This window comes from Eucyclogobius newberryi, unplaced genomic scaffold, assembly GCF_026437365.1.
Source record: "Eucyclogobius newberryi isolate DKJ021-1_F unplaced genomic scaffold, fEucNew1.0.hap1 SCAF_18, whole genome shotgun sequence".
NCBI lineage: Eukaryota > Metazoa > Chordata > Actinopteri > Gobiiformes > Gobiidae > Eucyclogobius > Eucyclogobius newberryi.
The window spans coordinates 32,760,469-32,779,167 of record NW_027315812.1 but is presented as its reverse complement, the minus strand read 5'-3'; the positions used below and the strand labels follow the sequence as shown (position 1 = coordinate 32,779,167).

Genomic DNA, 18,699 nt, shown 5'->3' with positions numbered 1-18,699 from the left:
CTCTTCACCCTTTACACTGCAGACTTCAGACACGACACGGACAGCTGTGTCCTGCAGAAGTTCTCTGACGACTCTGCCATCATTGGACTCATCACGGACGACGATGATGTGGAGGACAGAGGACTGGAGCAGGACTTTGTGGAACCACCTCCTCATCAACGCGGGGAAGACCAAGGAGATGGTGGTGGACTTCCACAGACGCCACCCCACTGCCCCCTCACCAGTGAACATCCAGGGACGGGACATTGAGAGAGTGACTCATACAAGGACCTGGTGTTCATCTGAACCACAAACTGGACTGGACTCATAACACAGACTGTACAGGAAGAGCCAGAGTCGGCTCCACCTCCTGAGGAGACTCAGGTCTTTTGGAGTGACAGGGCCACTCCTGACAGGGCCACTCCTGACAGGGCCACTCCTGAAGACCTTCTCTGACTCTGTGGTGGCATCAGCTCCTGTAGGTGTGGTCTGCTGGAGCAGCAGCATCACAGAGAGGGAGAGGAAGAGGCTGGACAAAGTCATCAAGAAGTCCAGCTCCGTCCTGGGCTGTCCTCTGGACTCGGTGCAGGGGGTGGGGGACAGAAGGGTCCTGGCTAGATTCACATCTATGCTGGACCATGAGTGTCGCCCCCTGCAGGACACTCTGTCCCCTGCAGGACACTCTGTCCCCTGCAGGACACTCTGTCCGCTCTGGAGAGCAGCTTCAGTGAGAGACTGATCCACCCTCGATGTGTGAAGGAAAGGTTCCGTAGGTCTTTCCTTCTGCTGCTGTCAGACTTTATAACAAAAACTGTTAGTCCTGAACACTCGCAATACTGACCTAACCTAATACTGATGTGCAATTCTGTCATATGTGCAATTACTGTGAAATTCATGTGCAATCTATGTGCTGTCGTGACACATATTCATGTGCAATTACTGTCGGGATCACATGCAATGGTATTTATGTATTTATTTATTTATTTGTCTATGGGAGTTTTTATTTATTTATAGGAGATCTTCTACTGAAAGTGTTTTTCAGACTTCCTATAAGTGATCTGTTCTTCTGGATCTACCTCTGTATCTACCTGCACCAATGAAATTTCCCCATGTGGGACAATAAAGGAATATCTTATCTTATCTTACTAGAAACTCAACGAAGAGTACAACATTATATACTTTATACTTCAATATTACTGCAGTACAAAGTAGTGTGTACTAGAAACTCAACCAAGAGTACAACAGTACAGAGGAAACAAGGAATCCAGTGACATCAAGGAATGTCATTAAAGCACTATCTGCTATTTTTGAAATGACACAAACATGAGAAACACTTTTACTCACAGTGAGGAGAGAAACACGTTTACTCACAGTGAGGAGAGAAACACTTTTACTCACAGTGAGGAGAGAAACACTTTTACTCACAGTGAGGAGAGAAACACGTTTACTCACAGTGAGGAGAGAAACACTTTTACTCACAGTGAGGAGAGAAACACTTTTACTCACAGTGAGGAGAGAAACACTTTTACTCACAGTGAGGAGAGAAACACTTTTACTCACAGTGAGGAGAGAAACACTTTTACTCACAGTGAGGAGAGAAACACGTTTACTCACAGTGAGGAGAGAAACACTTTTACTCACAGTGAGGAGAGAAACACTTTTACTCACAGTGAGGAGAGAAACACTTTTACTCACAGTGAGGAGAGAAACACTTTTACTCACAGTGAGGAGAGAAACACTTTTACTCACAGTGAGGAGAGAAACACTTTTACTCACAGTGAGGAGAGAAACACGTTTACTCACAGTGAGGAGAGAAACACTTTTACTCACAGTGAGGAGAGAAACACTTTTACTCACAGTGAGGAGAGAAACACGTTTACTCACAGTGAGGAGAGAAACACTTTTACTCACAGTGAGGAGAGAAACACTTTTACTCACAGTGAGGAGAGAAACACTTTTACTCACAGTGAGGAGAGAGTGAGTGTTCAGCTGTGGAAACATCTCCACATGTGAGTGTTCAGCTGTGGAAACATCTCCACATGTGAGTGTTCAGCTGTGGAAACATCTCCACATGTGAGTGTTCTGCTGTGGAAACATCTCCACATGTGAGTGTTCTGCTGTGGAAACATCTCCACATGTGAGTGTTCTGCTGTGGAAACTGGAAAAGATAAGTTTCACTGAAAGTTCTCCACTTTCTCCTCCATTATAACCTGACCGAACAGAGACGTACTGAAATATTCCAGAGGTGAGCAGGACCAGGACCAAGACCAGGACGAGCTAACACTACGAGCTAACACTATGAGCTAACACTACGAGCTAACACTATGAGCTAACACTACGAGCTAACACTACGAGCTAACACTACGAGCTAACACTACGAGCTAACACTACGAGCTAACACTACGAGCTAACACTACGAGCTAACACTATGAGCTAACACTACGAGCTAACACTATGAGCTAACACTACGAGCAGAGTGTGTAGGAGCAGAAGCAGAGGGAGCAGGAGGAGCAGGAGGGTAGAGGGTAGAGGAGCGGGGCCCAGAGGCTCCCCATCAGCCTGCACTATTTCAGGAATGTGCTGTGGCAGGAGCAGCAGAGCGCACATCATCGTGCCTTATGTAAGGGCCCCCAGATGGGCCCCTGGCTGCAGTGTCTGTCACTGCACAGCCAATGGAGGACAAACGTGTCCTCTCAGATCGTCAGTCGTGTTGGAACAATACAAACTCTCTTTATGTTTCCCTGTGCTTTATTCTAGTTTTGATAAAGCTTAAACTCACTTTGGTGCTGTAGTACTGTGGTGCTGTAGTACTGTGGTACTGTAGTACTGTGGTGCTGTAGTACTGTGGTACTGTAGTACTGTAGTACTGTGGTGCTGTAGTACTGTAGTACTGTGGTGCTGTAGTACTGTAGTACTGTGGTGCTGTAGTACTGTGGTGCTGTAGTACTGTGGTACTGTAGTACTGTAGTACTGTGGTGCTGTAGTACTGTAGTACTGTGGTGCTGTAGTACTGTGGTACTGTAGTACTGTGGTGCTGTAGTACTGTAGTACTGTGGTGCTGTAGTACTGTGGTACTGTAGTACTGTGGTGCTGTAGTACTGTGGTACTGTAGTACTGTAGTACTGTGGTGCTGTAGTACTGTAGTACTGTGGTGCTGTAGTACTGTGGTACTGTAGTACTGTGGTGCTGTAGTACTGTAGTACTGTGGTGCTGTAGTACTGTGGTACTGTAGTACTGTGATGCTGTAGTACTGTAGTACTGTGGTGCTGTAGTACTGTAGTACTGTAGTACTGTGGTGCTGTAGTACTGTGGCACTGTAGTACTGTGGTGCTGTAGTACTGTAGTACTGTGGTGCTGTAGTACTGTGGTACTGTAGTACTGTGGTGCTGTAGTACTGTAGTACTGTGGTACTGTGGTGCTGTGGTACTGTAGTACTGTGGCACTGTAGTACTGTGGTGCTGTAGTACTGTAGTACTGTGGTGCTGTAGTACTGTAGTACTGTGGTGCTGTAGTACTGTAGTACTGTGGTACTGTGGTGCTGTGGTACTGTAGTACTGTAGTACTGTAGTACTGTGGTGCTGTAGAAATTACAGAAACAGAAATACAATAAAATTAACTAAATTAAAAATTATCAATCCAACTGATTTTCTAAACTAATAAAATCACAAACAAAAGAGAAGAGTGCAAAGAAAAAACCCTTTCAGTCATATGCGCAGCTAAACAAAACAGTTTTTAGCTTAGATTTGAACATTGTCAGAGTTGAAGCCTGTCTCACATCTTCAGGAAGACTGTTCCAGATTTTAGCTGCATAAAACTGAAATGCAGATTCCCCATGTTTTGTCCTGACTCTGGGCACCAGCAGGAGGCTGTCCCTGAGGTCCTCAGAGTCCGAGATGGTTCATATGGCACTAACATATCCAAGATGTACTTTGGTGCTAGGCCATGGAGAGACTTGTACACAAGCAGAGCTGCTTTAAAGTCTATTCTCTGAGCCACAGGGGGCAGTGCAGAGACCTGAGAACAGGACTAATGTGATGGTACTTCCTGGTTCTAGTCAGGACCCGAGCAGCAGCGTTCTGGATGAACTGCAGCTGTTTTACAGCTCGTTTGGAGAGACAGTGAGCGGCCGTTACAGTCTAATCTACTGGAGACAATGGCATGGATAAGTCTCTCTAAATCTGGTTTTGACACTATATTTTTGATTTTGGCAATGTTTTTTAGATGGTAAAAAGCTGCTGATGTTATTGATTTGACGTGGCTATTAAAGTTCAAGTCTGAGTCCATTATTACCCCCAGATTTGGGCACTGTAGTACTGTGGTACTGTATTACTGTGGTGCTGTGGTACTGTAGTACTCTAATGCTGTAGTACTGTGTACCGTAGTACTGTGGTGCCGTATCATTGTAGTACTGTGGTACTGTAGTACTGTGGTGCTGTAGTACTGTGGTGCTGTAATACAGTGGTGCTGTAGTACTGTAGTGCTGTAGTGCTGTATTACTGTGGTACTGTGGTACTGTGGTACTGTAGTACTGTGGTACTGTAGTACTGTGGTGCTGTAGTACTGTGGTGCTGTAGTACTGTGGTGCTGTAGTACTGTGGTGCTGTGGTGCTGTAGTACTGTGGTGCTGTAGTACTGTAGTGCTGTGGTGCTGTAGTACTGTGGTGCTGTAGTACTGTGGTACTGTAGTACTGTGGTGCTGTAGTACTGTAGTACTGTAGTACTGTGGTGCTGTAGTACTGTAGTACTGTGGTATAGTAGTACTGTGGTGCTGTAGTACTGTGGTGCTGTAGTACTGTAGTACTGTGGTGCTGTAGTACTGTGGTGCTGTAGTACTGTGGTGCTGTAGTACTGTGGTGCTGTAGTACTGTAGTACTGTGGTGCTGTAGTACTGTGGTGCTGTAGTACTGTGGTACAGTAGTACTGTGGTGCTGTAGTACTGTAGTACTGTGGTGCTGTAGTACTGTGGTGCTGTAGTACTGTGGTACTGTAGTACTGTGGGGCTGTAGTACTGTGGTGCTGTAGTACTGTGGTGCTGTAGTACTGTGGTACTGTAATACTGTGGTGCTGTAATGCTGTGGTACTGTAGTACTGTGGTGCTGTAGTACTGTGGTACTGTAGTACTGTAGTACTGTGGTGCTGTAATACTGTATTACTGTGGTACTGTAGTACTTTGGCACTGTAGTACTGTGGTACTGTATTACTGTGGTGCTGTGGTACTGTAGTACTGTGATGCTGTAGTACTGTGTACCGTAGTACTGTGGTGCCGTATCACTGTAGTACTGTGGTACTGTAGTACTGTGATGCTGTGGTACTTTGGTGCTGTGGTACTGTGGTGCTGTAGTACTGTGGTGCTGTAGTACTATAGTATTGTGGTACTGTACTGCTGTGGTACTGTGGTGCTGTGGTACTGTGGTGCTGTGGTACTGTAGTGCTGTGGTACTGTGGTACTGTAGTGCCGTGGTACTGTGGTACTGTAGTACTGTGGTACTGTAGTGCTCTGGTACTGTGGTACTGTAGTGCTGTGGTACTGTAGTACTGTGGTACTGTAGTGCTGTGGTACTGTGATACAGTAGTACTGTGGCACTGTAGTACTGTGGTGCTGTGGTGCTGTAGTACTGTGGTGCTGTAGTACTGTGGTACTGTAGTACTGTGGTGCTGTAGTACTGTAGTACTGTAGTACTGTAGTACTGTGGTGCTGTAGTACTGTAGTACTGTGGTATAGTAGTACTGTGGTGCTGTAGTACCGTGGTGCTGTAGTACTGTAGTACTGTGGTGCTGTAGTACTGTGGTGCTGTAGTACTGTGGTGCTGTAGTACTGTGGTGCTGTGGTGCTGTAGTACTGTGGTGCTGTAGTACTGTGGTGCTGTAGTACTGTGGTGCTGTAGTACTGTAGTACTGTGGTACAGTAGTACTGTGGTGCTGTAGTACTGTAGTACTGTGGTGATGTAGTACTGTGGTGCTTTAGTACTGTGGTACTGTAGTACTGTGGTGCTGTAGTACTGTGGTGCTGTAGTACTGTGGTGCTGTAGTACTGTGGTACTGTAGTACTGTGGTGCTGTAGTGCTGTGGTACTGTAGTACTGTGGTGCTGTAGTACTGTGGTACTGTAGTACTGTAGTACTGTGGTGCTGTAATACTGTAGTACTGTGGTGCTGTAGTACTTTGGCACTGTAGTACTGTGGTACTGTATTACTGTGGTGCTGTGGTACTGTAGTACTGTGATGCTGTAGTACTGTGTACCGTAGTACTGTGGTGCCGTATCACTATAGTACTGTGGTACTGTAGTACTGTGATGCTGTGGTACTGTGGTGCTGTGGTACTGTGGTGCTGTAGTACTGTGGTGCTGTAGTACTATAGTATTGTGGTACTGTACTGCTGTGGTACTTTGGTGCTGTGGTACTGTGGTGCTGTGGTACTGTAGTGCCGTGGTACTGTGGTACTGTAGTACTGTGGTACTGTAGTGCTCTGGTACTGTGGTACTGTAGTGCTGTGGTACTGTAGTACTGTGGTACTGTAGTACTGTGGTACTGTAGTGCTGTGGTACTGTACTACTGTGGTACTGTGATATTGTAGTACTGTGGTACTGTGGTGCTGTGGTACTGTAGTACTGTGGCACTGTAGTGATGTGGTACTGTAGTACTGTGATACTGTAGTACTGTGGTACTGTAGTGCTGTGGTACTGTGATAATGTGGTACTGTGGCACTGTAGTACTGTAGTACTGTGGTGCTGTGGTACTGTAGTACTGTGGTGCTGTAGTACTGTAGTGCTGTAGTTCTGTAGTGCTGTGGTGCTGTAGTAATGTGGTACTGTGGTACTGTAGTACTGTGGTGCTGTAGTACTGTAGTACTGTAGTGCTGTAGTGCTGTAGTACTGTGGTGCTGTAGTACTGTGGTTCTGTAGTACTGTAGTGCTGTAGTGCTGTAGTGCTGTATTACTGTGGTACTGTGGTACTGTGGTACTGTGGTACTGTGGTACTGTGGTGCTGTAGTACTGTAGTACTGTGGTACTGTAGTACTGTGGTACTGTAGTACTGTGGTGCTGTTGTACTGTAGTACTGTAGTGCTGTAGTACTGTGTTACTGTGGTACTGTAGTACTGTGGCTCTGTAGTACTGTGGTGCTGTAGTACTGTAGTACTGTAGTGCTGTAGTGCTGTGGTACTGTGGTACTGTGGTACTGTAGTACTGTGGTACTGTTCTACTGTAGTACTGTAGTACTGAGGTACTGTAGCACTGTAGTACTGTGATAGTGTAGTACTGTGGTGCTGTGGCACTGTAGTGCTGTGGTACTGTAGTACTGTGATACTGTAGTACTGTGGTACTGTGGTACTGTGATACTGTAGTGCTGTGGTACTGTAGTATTGTGATACTGTAGTACTGTAGTGCTGTGGTACTGTAGTGCTGTGGTACTGTGGTGCTGTGGTACTGTAGTGCTGTGGTACTGTGGTGCTGTGGTACTGTAGTGCTGTGGTACTGTAGTGCTGTGGTACTGTGATCCTGTAGTACTGTGGTGCTGTGGTACTGTAGTACTGTGATACTGTAGTACTGTGGTACTGTGGTACTGTGATACTGTAGTGCTGTGGTACTGTAGTATTGTGATACTGTAGTACTGTAGTGCTGTGGTACTGTAGTGCTGTGGTACTGTGGTGCTGTGGTACTGTAGTGCTGTGGTACTGTGGTGCTGTGGTACTGTAGTGCTGTGGTACTGTAGTATTGTGATACTGTAGTACTGTAGTGCTGTGGTACTGTAGTGCTGTGGTACTGTGGTGCTGTGGTACTGTAGTGCTGTGGTACTGTAGTGCTGTGGTACTGTGATCCTGTAGTACTGTGGTGCTGTGGTACTGTAGTACTGTGGCGCTGTGGTACTGTAGTACTGTGGCACTGTAGGGCTCTGATACTGTAGTACTGTGATACTGTAGTACTGTGATACTGTAGTACTGTGATACTATAGTGCTGTGGTACTGTGGTACTGTAGTGCTGTGGTACTGTGGTACTGTATTAGGCCGCAGTAGCTCAGTGGTAGAGTGCTCGTCCTCTGATCCAAAGGTCAGCGGTTTGACTCCCCGCTCAGTCAGAGCGGTCAGATTCACTGGCCCGCAGGTTGGCAGTGTGATCGCAGCTTCCTCATGTGAATACTGCCGTAGTGTCCTTGGGCAAGACACTCAACCCAACTCGCCCCCAGTGTCTGCGTACATCTGGGGTGTGAATGGGTGACTCCTTCCTTGATGTAAAGGCTTTGAATGCCTTGAAGGTAGAAAAGCGGTATATAAAAATGTGACCATTTACCATTTGGTGCTGTAGTACTGTAGTACTGTGGTACTGTAGTACTGTAGTACTGTGGTGCTGTAGTACTGTGGTACTGTGGTACTGTAGTACTGTGGCACCGTAGTACTGTGGTACTGTATTACTGTGGTGCTGTGGTACTGTAGTACTGTAGTGCTGTGGTACTGTAGTACTGTAGTACTGTGATACTGTGATACTGTAGTACTGTGGTACTGTAGTACTGTGGCACCGTAGTACTGTGGTACTGTATTACTGTGGTGCTGTGGTACTGTAGTACTGTAGTGCTGTGGTACTGTAGTACTGTAGTACTGTGATACTGTGATACTGTAGTACTGTGGTACTGTGGTACTGTGGTAGTGTGGTACTCTGGTAGTGTGGTACTTTGGTAGTGTGGTAGTATGGTGCTGTAGTACTGTAGTACTGTACTTGCTCAAATTAGTATTTAGTCTTGATACTAATGATAGTGTTGGCTAAGTTAACCTGCGTGGCTAAGTTAGCCTGCGTGGCTAACACATGTGGATTAAAGTGCACTTTTCCATATGAAGAATCCTCAGAATGACAAATGTAACTCGTGGTCTCGGTCAGTTTGTTCCTGAAGAGTTCCAGAGGACACGACAGGAGAACGTGAGTGTGAGCCTCAAACAGCTTCTTTCCAGAGTAATACTAAACTACACACACTTTATGGTTGTGTAACAGAAGCGTTCACATCTCAGAGCTCTAAATGTGTGTTCACAGTAAGATGAGCAGCACTGACTGTATCCAACACCAAAGTGAGCGTAAAGGACACGCTAACAACTAGCATGCTAACAGTGCAGCAGGTGTTTTGCAGCTGATCAAATATAGTCACCGACGCTATTTTCTAGTTTGCGTTTGCTGACAATAAATTAAGTGAAATGAGGAATTACACCAAACAACAACAAAGCTTTGAGAATGTGACAATGAGCTGCAGACAGCACACACACGTCTGATTCTGACCATTTTCACAGAGCAACAAGTGACCAAAACCAGCCAAACACCAAAAATGTAATGAAATAAACAGCAAGTCAGCGTGTCACCGCTGAGGGCCGATGACAGGTGCTTTAACAGCACGAGGGCCGATGACAGGTGCAGCATGAGGGCCGATGACAGGTGCAGCATGAGGGCCGATGACAGGTGCTTTAACAGCAAGAGGGCCGATGACAGGTGCAGCATGAGGGCCGATGACAGGTGCAGCATGAGGGCCGATGACAGGTGCTTTAACAGCACGAGGGCCGATGACAGGTGCAGCATGAGGGCCGATGACAGGTGCTTTAACAGCACGAGGGCCGATGACAGGTGCAGCATGAGGGCCGATGACAGGTGCAGCATGAGGGCCGATGACAGGTGCTTTAACAGCAAGAGGGCCGATGACAGGTGCAGCATGAGGGCCGATGACAGGTGCAGCATGAGGGCCGATGACAGGTGCAGCATGAGGGCCGATGACAGGTGCTTTAACAGCACGAGGGCCGATGACAGGTGCAGCATGAGGGCCGATGACAGGTGCAGCATGAGGGCCGATGACAGGTGCTTTAACAGCAAGAGGGCCGATGACAGGTGCAGCATGAGGGCCGATGACAGGTTCAGCATGAGGGCCGATGTCAGGTGCTTTAACAGCATGAGGGCCGATGACAGGTGCTTTAACAGCATGAGGGCCGATGACAGGTGCAGCATGAGGGCCGATGACAGGTGCTTTAACAGCATGAGGGCCGATGACAGGTGCTTTAACAGCATGAGGGCCGATGACAGGTGCAGCATGAGGGCCGATGACAGGTGCTTTAACAGCATGAGGGCCGATGACAGGTGCTTTAACAGCATGAGGGCCGATGACAGGTGCTTTAACAGCATGAGGGCCGATGACAGGTACTTTAACAGCACGAGGGCCGATGACAGGTGCTGACCCTGACCCTAACCCTAACCTTAACCCTAACCCGGCGCGGTCAAATACCCCAGCAGTTTTGGCCGCGCCCCGCGGCTCGTAGACACTCCCTTAATAATAAAGGTCCATTAACTATTAACAAGTGAAGCAGGAAGTGTGGCGTTAGCATGCTAATGTTTGTTAGCTTCACCGTGTAAAAAAAGCATTCATGTGGGTGAATATTTCAGCTGTTCAGCTCAGGTCAGTGAGCGGCACATGAGGACTGCTGCCAAGCTATAAACTATAAGTCGCACCGGAGTATAAGTCGTACCAGCCAAAAAATGAATAATAGAGAAGAAAAAAAACATGAGTCGCATTTTTGGGGGAAATTTATTTGATAAAATCCAAGACCAAGAACAGACATTTCCTCTTGAAATGCAGTTTAAAATAATAACAGATTAGAGAACATGGTGAATAGGTGTAAACACCTTCAGCTACATGATGTATGCTAACGCTAACACCTTCAGCTACATGATGTATGCTAACGCTAACACCTTCAGCTACATGATGTATGCTAATGCTAACACCTTCAGCTACATGATGTATGCTAACGCTAACACCTTCAGTTACAGGATGTATGCTAAGGCTAACACCTTCAGCTCATGACGTATGCTAACGCTAACACCTTCAGCTACATGATGTATGCTAACGCTAACACCTTCAGCTACATGATTTATGCTAACGCTAACACCTTCAGCTACATGATGTATGCTAAGGCTAACACCTTCAGCTACATGATGTATGCTAAGGCTAACACCTTCAGCTCATGACGTATGCTAACGCTAACACCTTCAGCTACATGAGGCACAGACAGAACTGTGGTAAGTGTCTGGTATGTTAACGTAACATATGAACAGTTATTCAGATAAATATAGCATAAAGAACATGCTAACAGATAACTATAGCATAAAGAACATGCTAACAAGTTTAGCAAAGCATCAGTTTTACCCCAAATCACTAAATTCATTGAATTTTTCTTCCTCTGTGTCACTTCTAAACAACTCCACAAACTCCAGAGGAAGAGGAAGTGCAGATTCTTCTTCTGCGTCGCTTAGAGTCTAGAGCGCCCTATTGTGGCTGTCAGTGTGAAAATAACAAATAATATCACATATAAGTTGCTCTGGAGTATAAGTCACACCCCGGCCAAACGATGAAAAAAGGTGCCACTTGTAGTCTGGAAAGTAAGTCTGTGTTTCAGGTTTTCAGAGGGTAAAGTGGCAGTGACATTTCCACAACAAAACGCACAACTGTTTCCAGCTGATTTGGCAGCACAAGAGAGGAAAAGTGATTACTCTGTCACACTTTATTTTCATTTTCTGTAACTATCCGTTGTATTATTTAGTAGTACATTTCACAATCTAATTTTATACCATTGATCTCTACTAGCAAAAGAAACCTTTCTACAAAGCTTTAGTCCCGCTTTAGCCCCGCTTTAGTCCCGCTTTAGCCCCGCTTTAGCCCCGCTTTAGCCCCGCTTTAGTCCTGCTTTAGCCCCGCTTTAGACCCGCTTTAGTCCTGCTTTGGTCCCACTTTAGTCCCGCTTTAGTCCCGCTTTAGTCCCGCTTTAGCCCCGCTTTAGACCCGCTTTAGCCCCGCTTTAGCCCCGCTTTAGTCCCGCTTTAGTCCCGCTTTAGTCCCGCTTTAGCCCCGCTTTAGCCCCGCTTTAGCCCCGCTTTAGACCCGCTTTGGTCCCGCTTTGGTCCCGCTTTAGTCCCGCTTTAGTCCCGCTTTAGCCCCGCTTTAGCCCCGCTTTAGCCCCGCTTTAGCCCCGCTTTAGACCCGCTTTAGTCCTGCTTTGGTCCCACTTTAGTCCCGCTTTAGTCCCGCTTTAGTCCCGCTTTAGTCCCGCTTTAGACCCGCTTTAGTCCCGCTTTAGACCCGCTTTAGCCCCGCTTTAGTCCCGCTTTAGACCCGCTTTAGACCCGCTTTAGACCCGCTTTGGTCCCGCTTTGGTCCCGCTTTAGTCCCGCTTTAGACCCGCTTTAGACCCGCTTTAGTCCCGCTTTAGTCCCGCTTTAGACCCGCTTTAGTCCCGCTTTAGACCCGCTTTAGTCCCGCTTTAGACCCGCTTTAGTCCCGCTTTAGTCCCGCTTTAGACACGCTTTAGACCCGCTTTAGACCCGCTTTAGTCCCGCTTTAGTCCCGCTTTAGACCCGCTTTAGTCCCGCTTTAGACCCGCTTTAGTCCCGCTTTAGTCCCGCTTTAGTGCCGCTTTAGTCCCACTTTAGTGCCGCTTTAGTCCCACTTTAGTCCCACTTTAGTGCCGCTTTAGTCCCACTTTAGTGCCGCTTTAGTCCCGCTTTAGTCCCACTTTAGTCCCACTTTAGTCCCGCTTTAGTCCCGCTTTAGACCCGCTTTAGTCCCGCTTTAGACCCGCTTTAGACCCGCTTTAGACCCGCTTTAGTCCCGCTTTAGTCCCGCTTTAGTCCCACTTTAGTGCCGCTTTAGTCCCGCTTTAGTCCCACTTTAGTCCCGCTTTAGTCCCGCTTTAGACCCGCTTTAGTCCCGCTTTAGACCCGCTTTAGTCCCACTTTAGTCCCGCTTTAGACCCACTTTAGTCCCACTTTAGACCCGCTTTAGTCCCACTTTAGTCCCGCTTTAGACCCGCTTTAGACCCGCTTTAGTCCTGCTTTAGTCCCACTTTAGTCCCACTTTAGTCCCGCTTTAGTCCCGCTTTAGACCCGGTTTAGTCCCGCTTTAGACCCGCTTTAGTCCCACTTTAGTCCCGCTTTAGTCCCGCTTTAGTCCCACTTTAGTCCCGCTTTAGTCCCGCTTTAGACCCGCTTTAGTCCCGCTTTAGACCCGCTTTAGTCCCGCTTTAGACCCGCTTTAGTCCCACTTTAGTCCCGCTTTAGACCCACCGATGATTTTAGACTGACTTTAAAGCGAGTTTAGAGCCACTTTTCTCGAGATTGTCACTTTGAGAGTAAAAAGCTGTGATTTGAGTCGTCAGTTTAATGTCGTGTCACATTCAGCTTCAGCTGGAGCAACTTTCAGCACCTCTGACCCTCACACTGACCGAGGTCCCTCACACTGACCGAGGTCCCTCACACTGAGGTCCCTCACACTGACCCAGGTCCCTTACACTGAGGTCACTCACACTGACCGAGGTCCCTCACACTGAGGTCACTCACACTGACCCAGGTCCCTCACACTGACCGAGGTCCCTCACACTGAGGTCACTCACACTGACCGAGGTCCCTCACACTGAGGTCACTCACACTGAGGTCACTCACACTGAGGTCACTCACACTGACCGAGGTCACTCACACTGACCGAGGTCCCTCACACTGAGGTCACTCACACTGACCGAGGTCCCTCACACTGAGGTCACTCAGACTGACCGAGGTCCCTCACACTGACCGAGGTCCCTCACACTGAGGTCACTCACACTGACCGAGGTCACTCACACTGAGGTCACTCACACTGAGGTCACTCACACTGACCGAGGTCACTCACACTGACCGAGGTCCCTCACACTGAGGTCACTCACACTGACCGAGGTCCCTCACACTGAGGTCACTCACACTGAGGTCACTCACACTGACCGAGGTCACTCACACTGAGGTCACTCACACTGACCGAGGTCACTCACACTGAGGTCACTCACACTGAGGTCACTCACACTGACCGAGGTCACTCACACTGAGGTCACTCACACTGACCGAGGTCACTCACACTGACCGAGGTCCCTCACACTGAGGTCACTCACACTGACCGAGGTCCCTCACACTGAGGTCACTCACACTGACCGAGGTCCCTCACACTGACCGAGGTCACTCACACTGAGGTCACTCACACTGAGGTCACTCACACTGACCGAGGTCACTCACACTGAGGTCACTCACACTGAGGTCACTCACACTGACCGAGGTCACTCACACTGAGGTCACTCACACTGACCGAGGTCACTCACACTGACCGAGGTCCCTCACACTGAGGTCACTCACACTGACCGAGGTCACTCACACTGAGGTCACTCACACATTGGTCAGATCACATCATGATCCACTCAAACCTTCCGGATCGTTCTGGATCCACAATGATTTTGTCTCTCAAAGTTCTTCTGTGCTGACGCTGACTGAAAGAGGCCACCCAGGTGTGGTCAGACATACAATGACCCAGGTGTGGTCAGACACACAATGACCCAGGTGTGGTCAGACACACAATGACCCAGGTGTGGTCAGGAGCATAGTAATGCAGTGGTCAGGAGCGTAGTAACGCAGTGGTCAGGTGGAGCGTAGTAACGTAGTGGTCAGGAGCGTAGTAACGCAGTGGTCAGGAGCATAGTTACGCAGTGGTCAAGAGCGTAGTAATGCAGTGGTCAGGAGCATAGTAATGCAGTGGTCAGGAGCGTAGTAACGCAGTGGTCAGGAGCGTAGTAACGCAGTGGTCAAGAGCGTAGTAATGCAGTGGTCAGTAACACAGTGGTCAGGAGCGTAGTAATGCAGTGGTCAGGAGCATAGTAATGCAGTGGTCAGGAGCGTAGTTACGCAGTGGTCAAGAGCGTAGTAATGCAGTGGTCAGTAACACAGTGGTCAGGAGCGTAGTAATGCAGTGGTCAGGAGCATAGTAATGCAGTGGTCAGGAGCGTAGTAACGCAGTGGTCAAGAGCATAGTAATGCAGTGGTCAAGAGCATAGTAATGCAGTGGTCAGGAGCGTAGTAACGCAGTGGTCAGGAGCGTAGTAACGCAGTGGTCAGGAGCATAGTTACACAGTGGTCAAGAGCGTAGTAATGCAGTGGTCAGTAACACAGTGGTCAGGACCGTAGTAATGCAGTGGTCTGTAACACAGTGGTCAGGACCGTAGTAATGCAGTGGTCAGGAGCATAGTTACGCAGTGGTCAAGAGCGTAGTAATGCAGTGGTCAGTAACACAGTGGTCAGGACCGTAGTAATGCAGTGGTCTGTAACACAGTGGTCAGGACCGTAGTAATGCAGTGGTCAGGAGCATAGTTACGCAGTGGTCAAGAGCGTAGTAATGCAGTGGTCAGTAACACAGTGGTCAGGAGCGTAGTAACGCAGTGGTCAGTAACACAGTGGTCAGGAGCGTAGTAACGCAGTGGTCAGGAGCATAGTTACGCAGTGGTCAAGAGTGTAGTAATGCAGTGGTCTGTAACACAGTGGTCAGGACCGTAGTAATGCAGTGGTCTGTAACACAGTGGTCAGGACCGTAGTAATGCAGTGGTCAGGAGCATAGTTACGCAGTGGTCAAGAGCGTAGTAATGCAGTGGTCAGTAACACAGTGGTCAGGACCGTAGTAACGCAGTGGTCAGTAACACAGTGGTCAGGAGCGTAGTTACGCAGTGGTCAAGAGTGTAGTAATGCAGTGGTCAGTAACACAGTGGTCAGGACCGTAGTAATGCAGTGGTCAGTAACACAGTGGTCAGGAGCGTAGTAATGCAGTGGTCTGTAACACAGTGGTCAGGAGCGTAGTAATGCAGTGGTCAGTAACACAGTGGTCAGGAGCGTAGTAATGCAGTGGTCAGTAACACAGTGGTCAGGAGCGTAGTAATGCAGTGGTCAGGAGCATAGTTACGCAGTGGTCAAGAGCGTAGTAATGCAGTGGTCAGTAACACAGTGGTCAGGAGCGTAGTAACGCAGTGGTCAGTAACGCAGTGGTCAGGAGAGTAGTAACGCAGTGGTCAGGAGAGTAGTAACGCAGTGGTCAGTAACGCAGTGGTCAGGAGAGTAGTAATGCAGTGGTCAGTAACACAGTGGTCAGGAGCGTAGTAACGCAGTGGTCAGGAGAGTAGTAACGCAGTGGTCAGTAACGCAGTGGTCAGGAGAGTAGTAACGCAGTGGTCAGTAACGCAGTGGTCAGGAGAGTAGTAATGCAGTGGTCTGTAACACAGTGGTCAGGAGCGTAGTAACGCAGTGGTCAGGAGAGTAGTAACGCAGTGGTCAGGAGAGTAGTAACGCAGTGGTCAGGAGCATCTTGCTTGTGTAACAGGCCCGTGAGTCACTCTGGCCTAAATTAGTCTCAATACTTCAGTTAAATAAGTCCACATGCTGCACACGCTGGACCCGTGACCGGAGCCTTCTGGACAGATTTGGGGTCAATAAACCGGGTGCGTGACGATGGAGCCGCGAGGGCCTCTGGACACTTACTTTGCTGCGGACTTCTGCGGACAGTCCGTACGCGGGGCCCTTGTTAAAGTGAGTCATGGTGGAAAAGAGAAGATCCTCCGCTCCAAAGTGACCGGGGGGTGTCCGGCGGTGTCCGGCGGTGTCCGGGGGCTGTAGATGTTCCGTTTGGACCGTGTGTCCAGAGGGAGACGTTCTTTAACCGAACTCTGCAACTTTCTGCGCAAAAATCTTGCTCGGAGATGAGAGAGGACGGGAGCCAATCAGCGCGCAGCGGCGTCCGGCGGGGCCACGCCCACAGTGGAGCGGAGGGCGTGGCCCCTAACCTTGTTATTAATGACGACAACAACAACAACAACAAGTTTCCACGTCACAAATGTAAAAGGATGTGAACAGAAGGTAAAGAGTTAAACTGAGCTTTCCCGCCGCTGGAGCGAGATCAGGTTCTAACTCTGGTGGGCGCGGCCTTTTTACTGTTTCTGAAGTAAAAAGTGAACAAATGGTTGAATGACACAAAATGAGAAAAACTGAATATATTTAGAATGACTTTGTGACTTTATTACTCCATATTTATATATTTATATGACTCCAGAGAGAGTAAAAGTATCATATCGGGAAGTTACAGGCAGCACTTGGACACAAGTGGGTGTAATGCCTCGTTCGTCCAGGAGGGCTCCAGAGTGAGAAAAGAGAGTCAACTTTTATCTAAGAGTCATTCTCAATCTGCTCTCCTGAGTAAGCCCTGCCCACCGGGCGGAGCCTCCTGATCAAAGCTTGTCCTGACTTCAGAAATAAAATAAACAAAGTACACACCAGGAGCAGCGGCTCTACGCCAAGTTCCTCCCGTCCCAGCCACCCGGCGGAGGAAACTCATTTGGACCGCTCGTATCCACGATCTTTGATAAAAAGACTCTTTCATTGAAATGTCTCAGACATTCAGGCCTCGTCCTCCAGAAAGAACTATTTTGGAGAAAAATTATTCCTCTTTTTTTACTTAAAATCTACTCTTGTCAAATGATTTAAACTATAAAATGAATGTTTTATCCACATTTCTCAGTCTGTTCCAGACTCTCCTGATTTCCTCATCCAGCGGTTTAAAGAGTGGAATAAAACAATCTTAAGATTTATATTTCAAGGAGGAAAAACTGTATCTGAATAATTTATAATTATCAAAAGAAAAAGGAGGCGGAGTTTACCATGTCTGAAAACTGACTTTATTTCAGCTCTGATCAGATCAGAGCGCTGCTGGTGCCGGGGGTTCCTGTACAGGTCTTATACTGAGAGTCATGTGGTGCCGGGGGTTCCTGTACAGGTCTTATACTGAGAGTCATGTGGTGCCTGAGGTTCCTGTACAGGTCTTATACTGAGAGTCATGTGGTGCCGGGGGTTCCTGTACAGGTCTTATACTGAGAGTCATGTGGTGCCGGGGGTACCTGTACAGGTCTTATACTGAGAGTCATGTGGTGCCTGAGGTTCCTGTACAGGTCTTATACTGAGAGTCATGTGGTGCCGGGGGTTCCTGTACAGGTCTTATACTGAGAGTCATGTGGTGCCTGAGGTTCCTGTACAGGTCTTATGCTGAGAGTCATGTGGTGCCGGGGGTTCCTGTACAGGTCTTATACTGAGAGTCATGTGGTGCCTGAGGTTCCTGTACAGGTCTTATACTGAGAGTCATGTGGTGCCTGAGGTTCCTGTACAGGTCTTATACTGAGAGTCATGTGGTGCCGGGGGTTCCTGTACAGGTCTTATACTGAGAGTCATGTGGTGCCGGGGGTTCCTGTACAGGTCTTATACTGAGAGTCATGTGGTGCCGGAGGTTCCTGTACAGGTCTTATACTGAGAGTCATGTGGTGCCGGGGGTTCCTGTACAGGTCTTATACTGAGAGTCATGTGGTGCCTGAGGTTCCTGTACAGGTCTTATACTGAGAGTCATGTGGTGCCGGGGGTTCCTGTACAGGTCTTATACTGAGAGTCATGTGGTGCCTGAGGTTCCTGTACAGGTCTTATACTGAGAGTCATGTGGTGCCTGAGGTTCCTGTACAGGTCTTATACTGAGAGTCATGTGGTGCCTGAGGTTCCTGTACAGGTCTTATACTGAGAGTCATGTGGTGCCGGAGGTTCCTGTACAGGTCTTATACTGAGAGTCATGTGGTGCCGGGGGTTCCTGTACAGGTCTTATACTGAGAGTCATGTGGTGCCTGAGGTTCCTGTACAGGTCTTATACTGAGAGTCATGTGGTGCCGGGGGTTCCTGTACAGGTCTTATACTGAGAGTCATGTGGTGCCTGAGGTTCCTGTACAGGTCTTATACTGAGAGTCATGTGGTGCCTGAGGTTCCTGTACAGGTCTTATACTGAGAGTCATGTGGTGCCTGAGGTTCCTGTACAGGTCTTATACTGAGAGTCATGTGGTGCCGGGCGTT

The 18,699-nt window shown here is 48.2% G+C and overlaps 1 protein-coding gene across 2 annotated transcripts in view; it reads right to left on the bottom strand.

Annotated features, from left to right (window-relative positions):
• Positions 1-16,393, bottom strand: part of cnn3a (calponin 3, acidic a) — a 39,936-nt gene extending 23,543 nt beyond the window's left edge. The window contains exon 1 of one of the 2 annotated variants that reach the window (XM_072451232.1): positions 16,303-16,393. In XM_072451232.1, coding sequence (XP_072307333.1) covers positions 16,303-16,359 — 57 coding nt within the window. In that variant the 5' untranslated portion in view covers positions 16,360-16,393. The remainder of the gene's footprint in view (positions 1-16,302) is intronic. The other variant, XM_072451231.1, reaches the window with a different exon arrangement.
• Between the last annotated feature and the right edge of the window lie 2,306 nt (positions 16,394-18,699).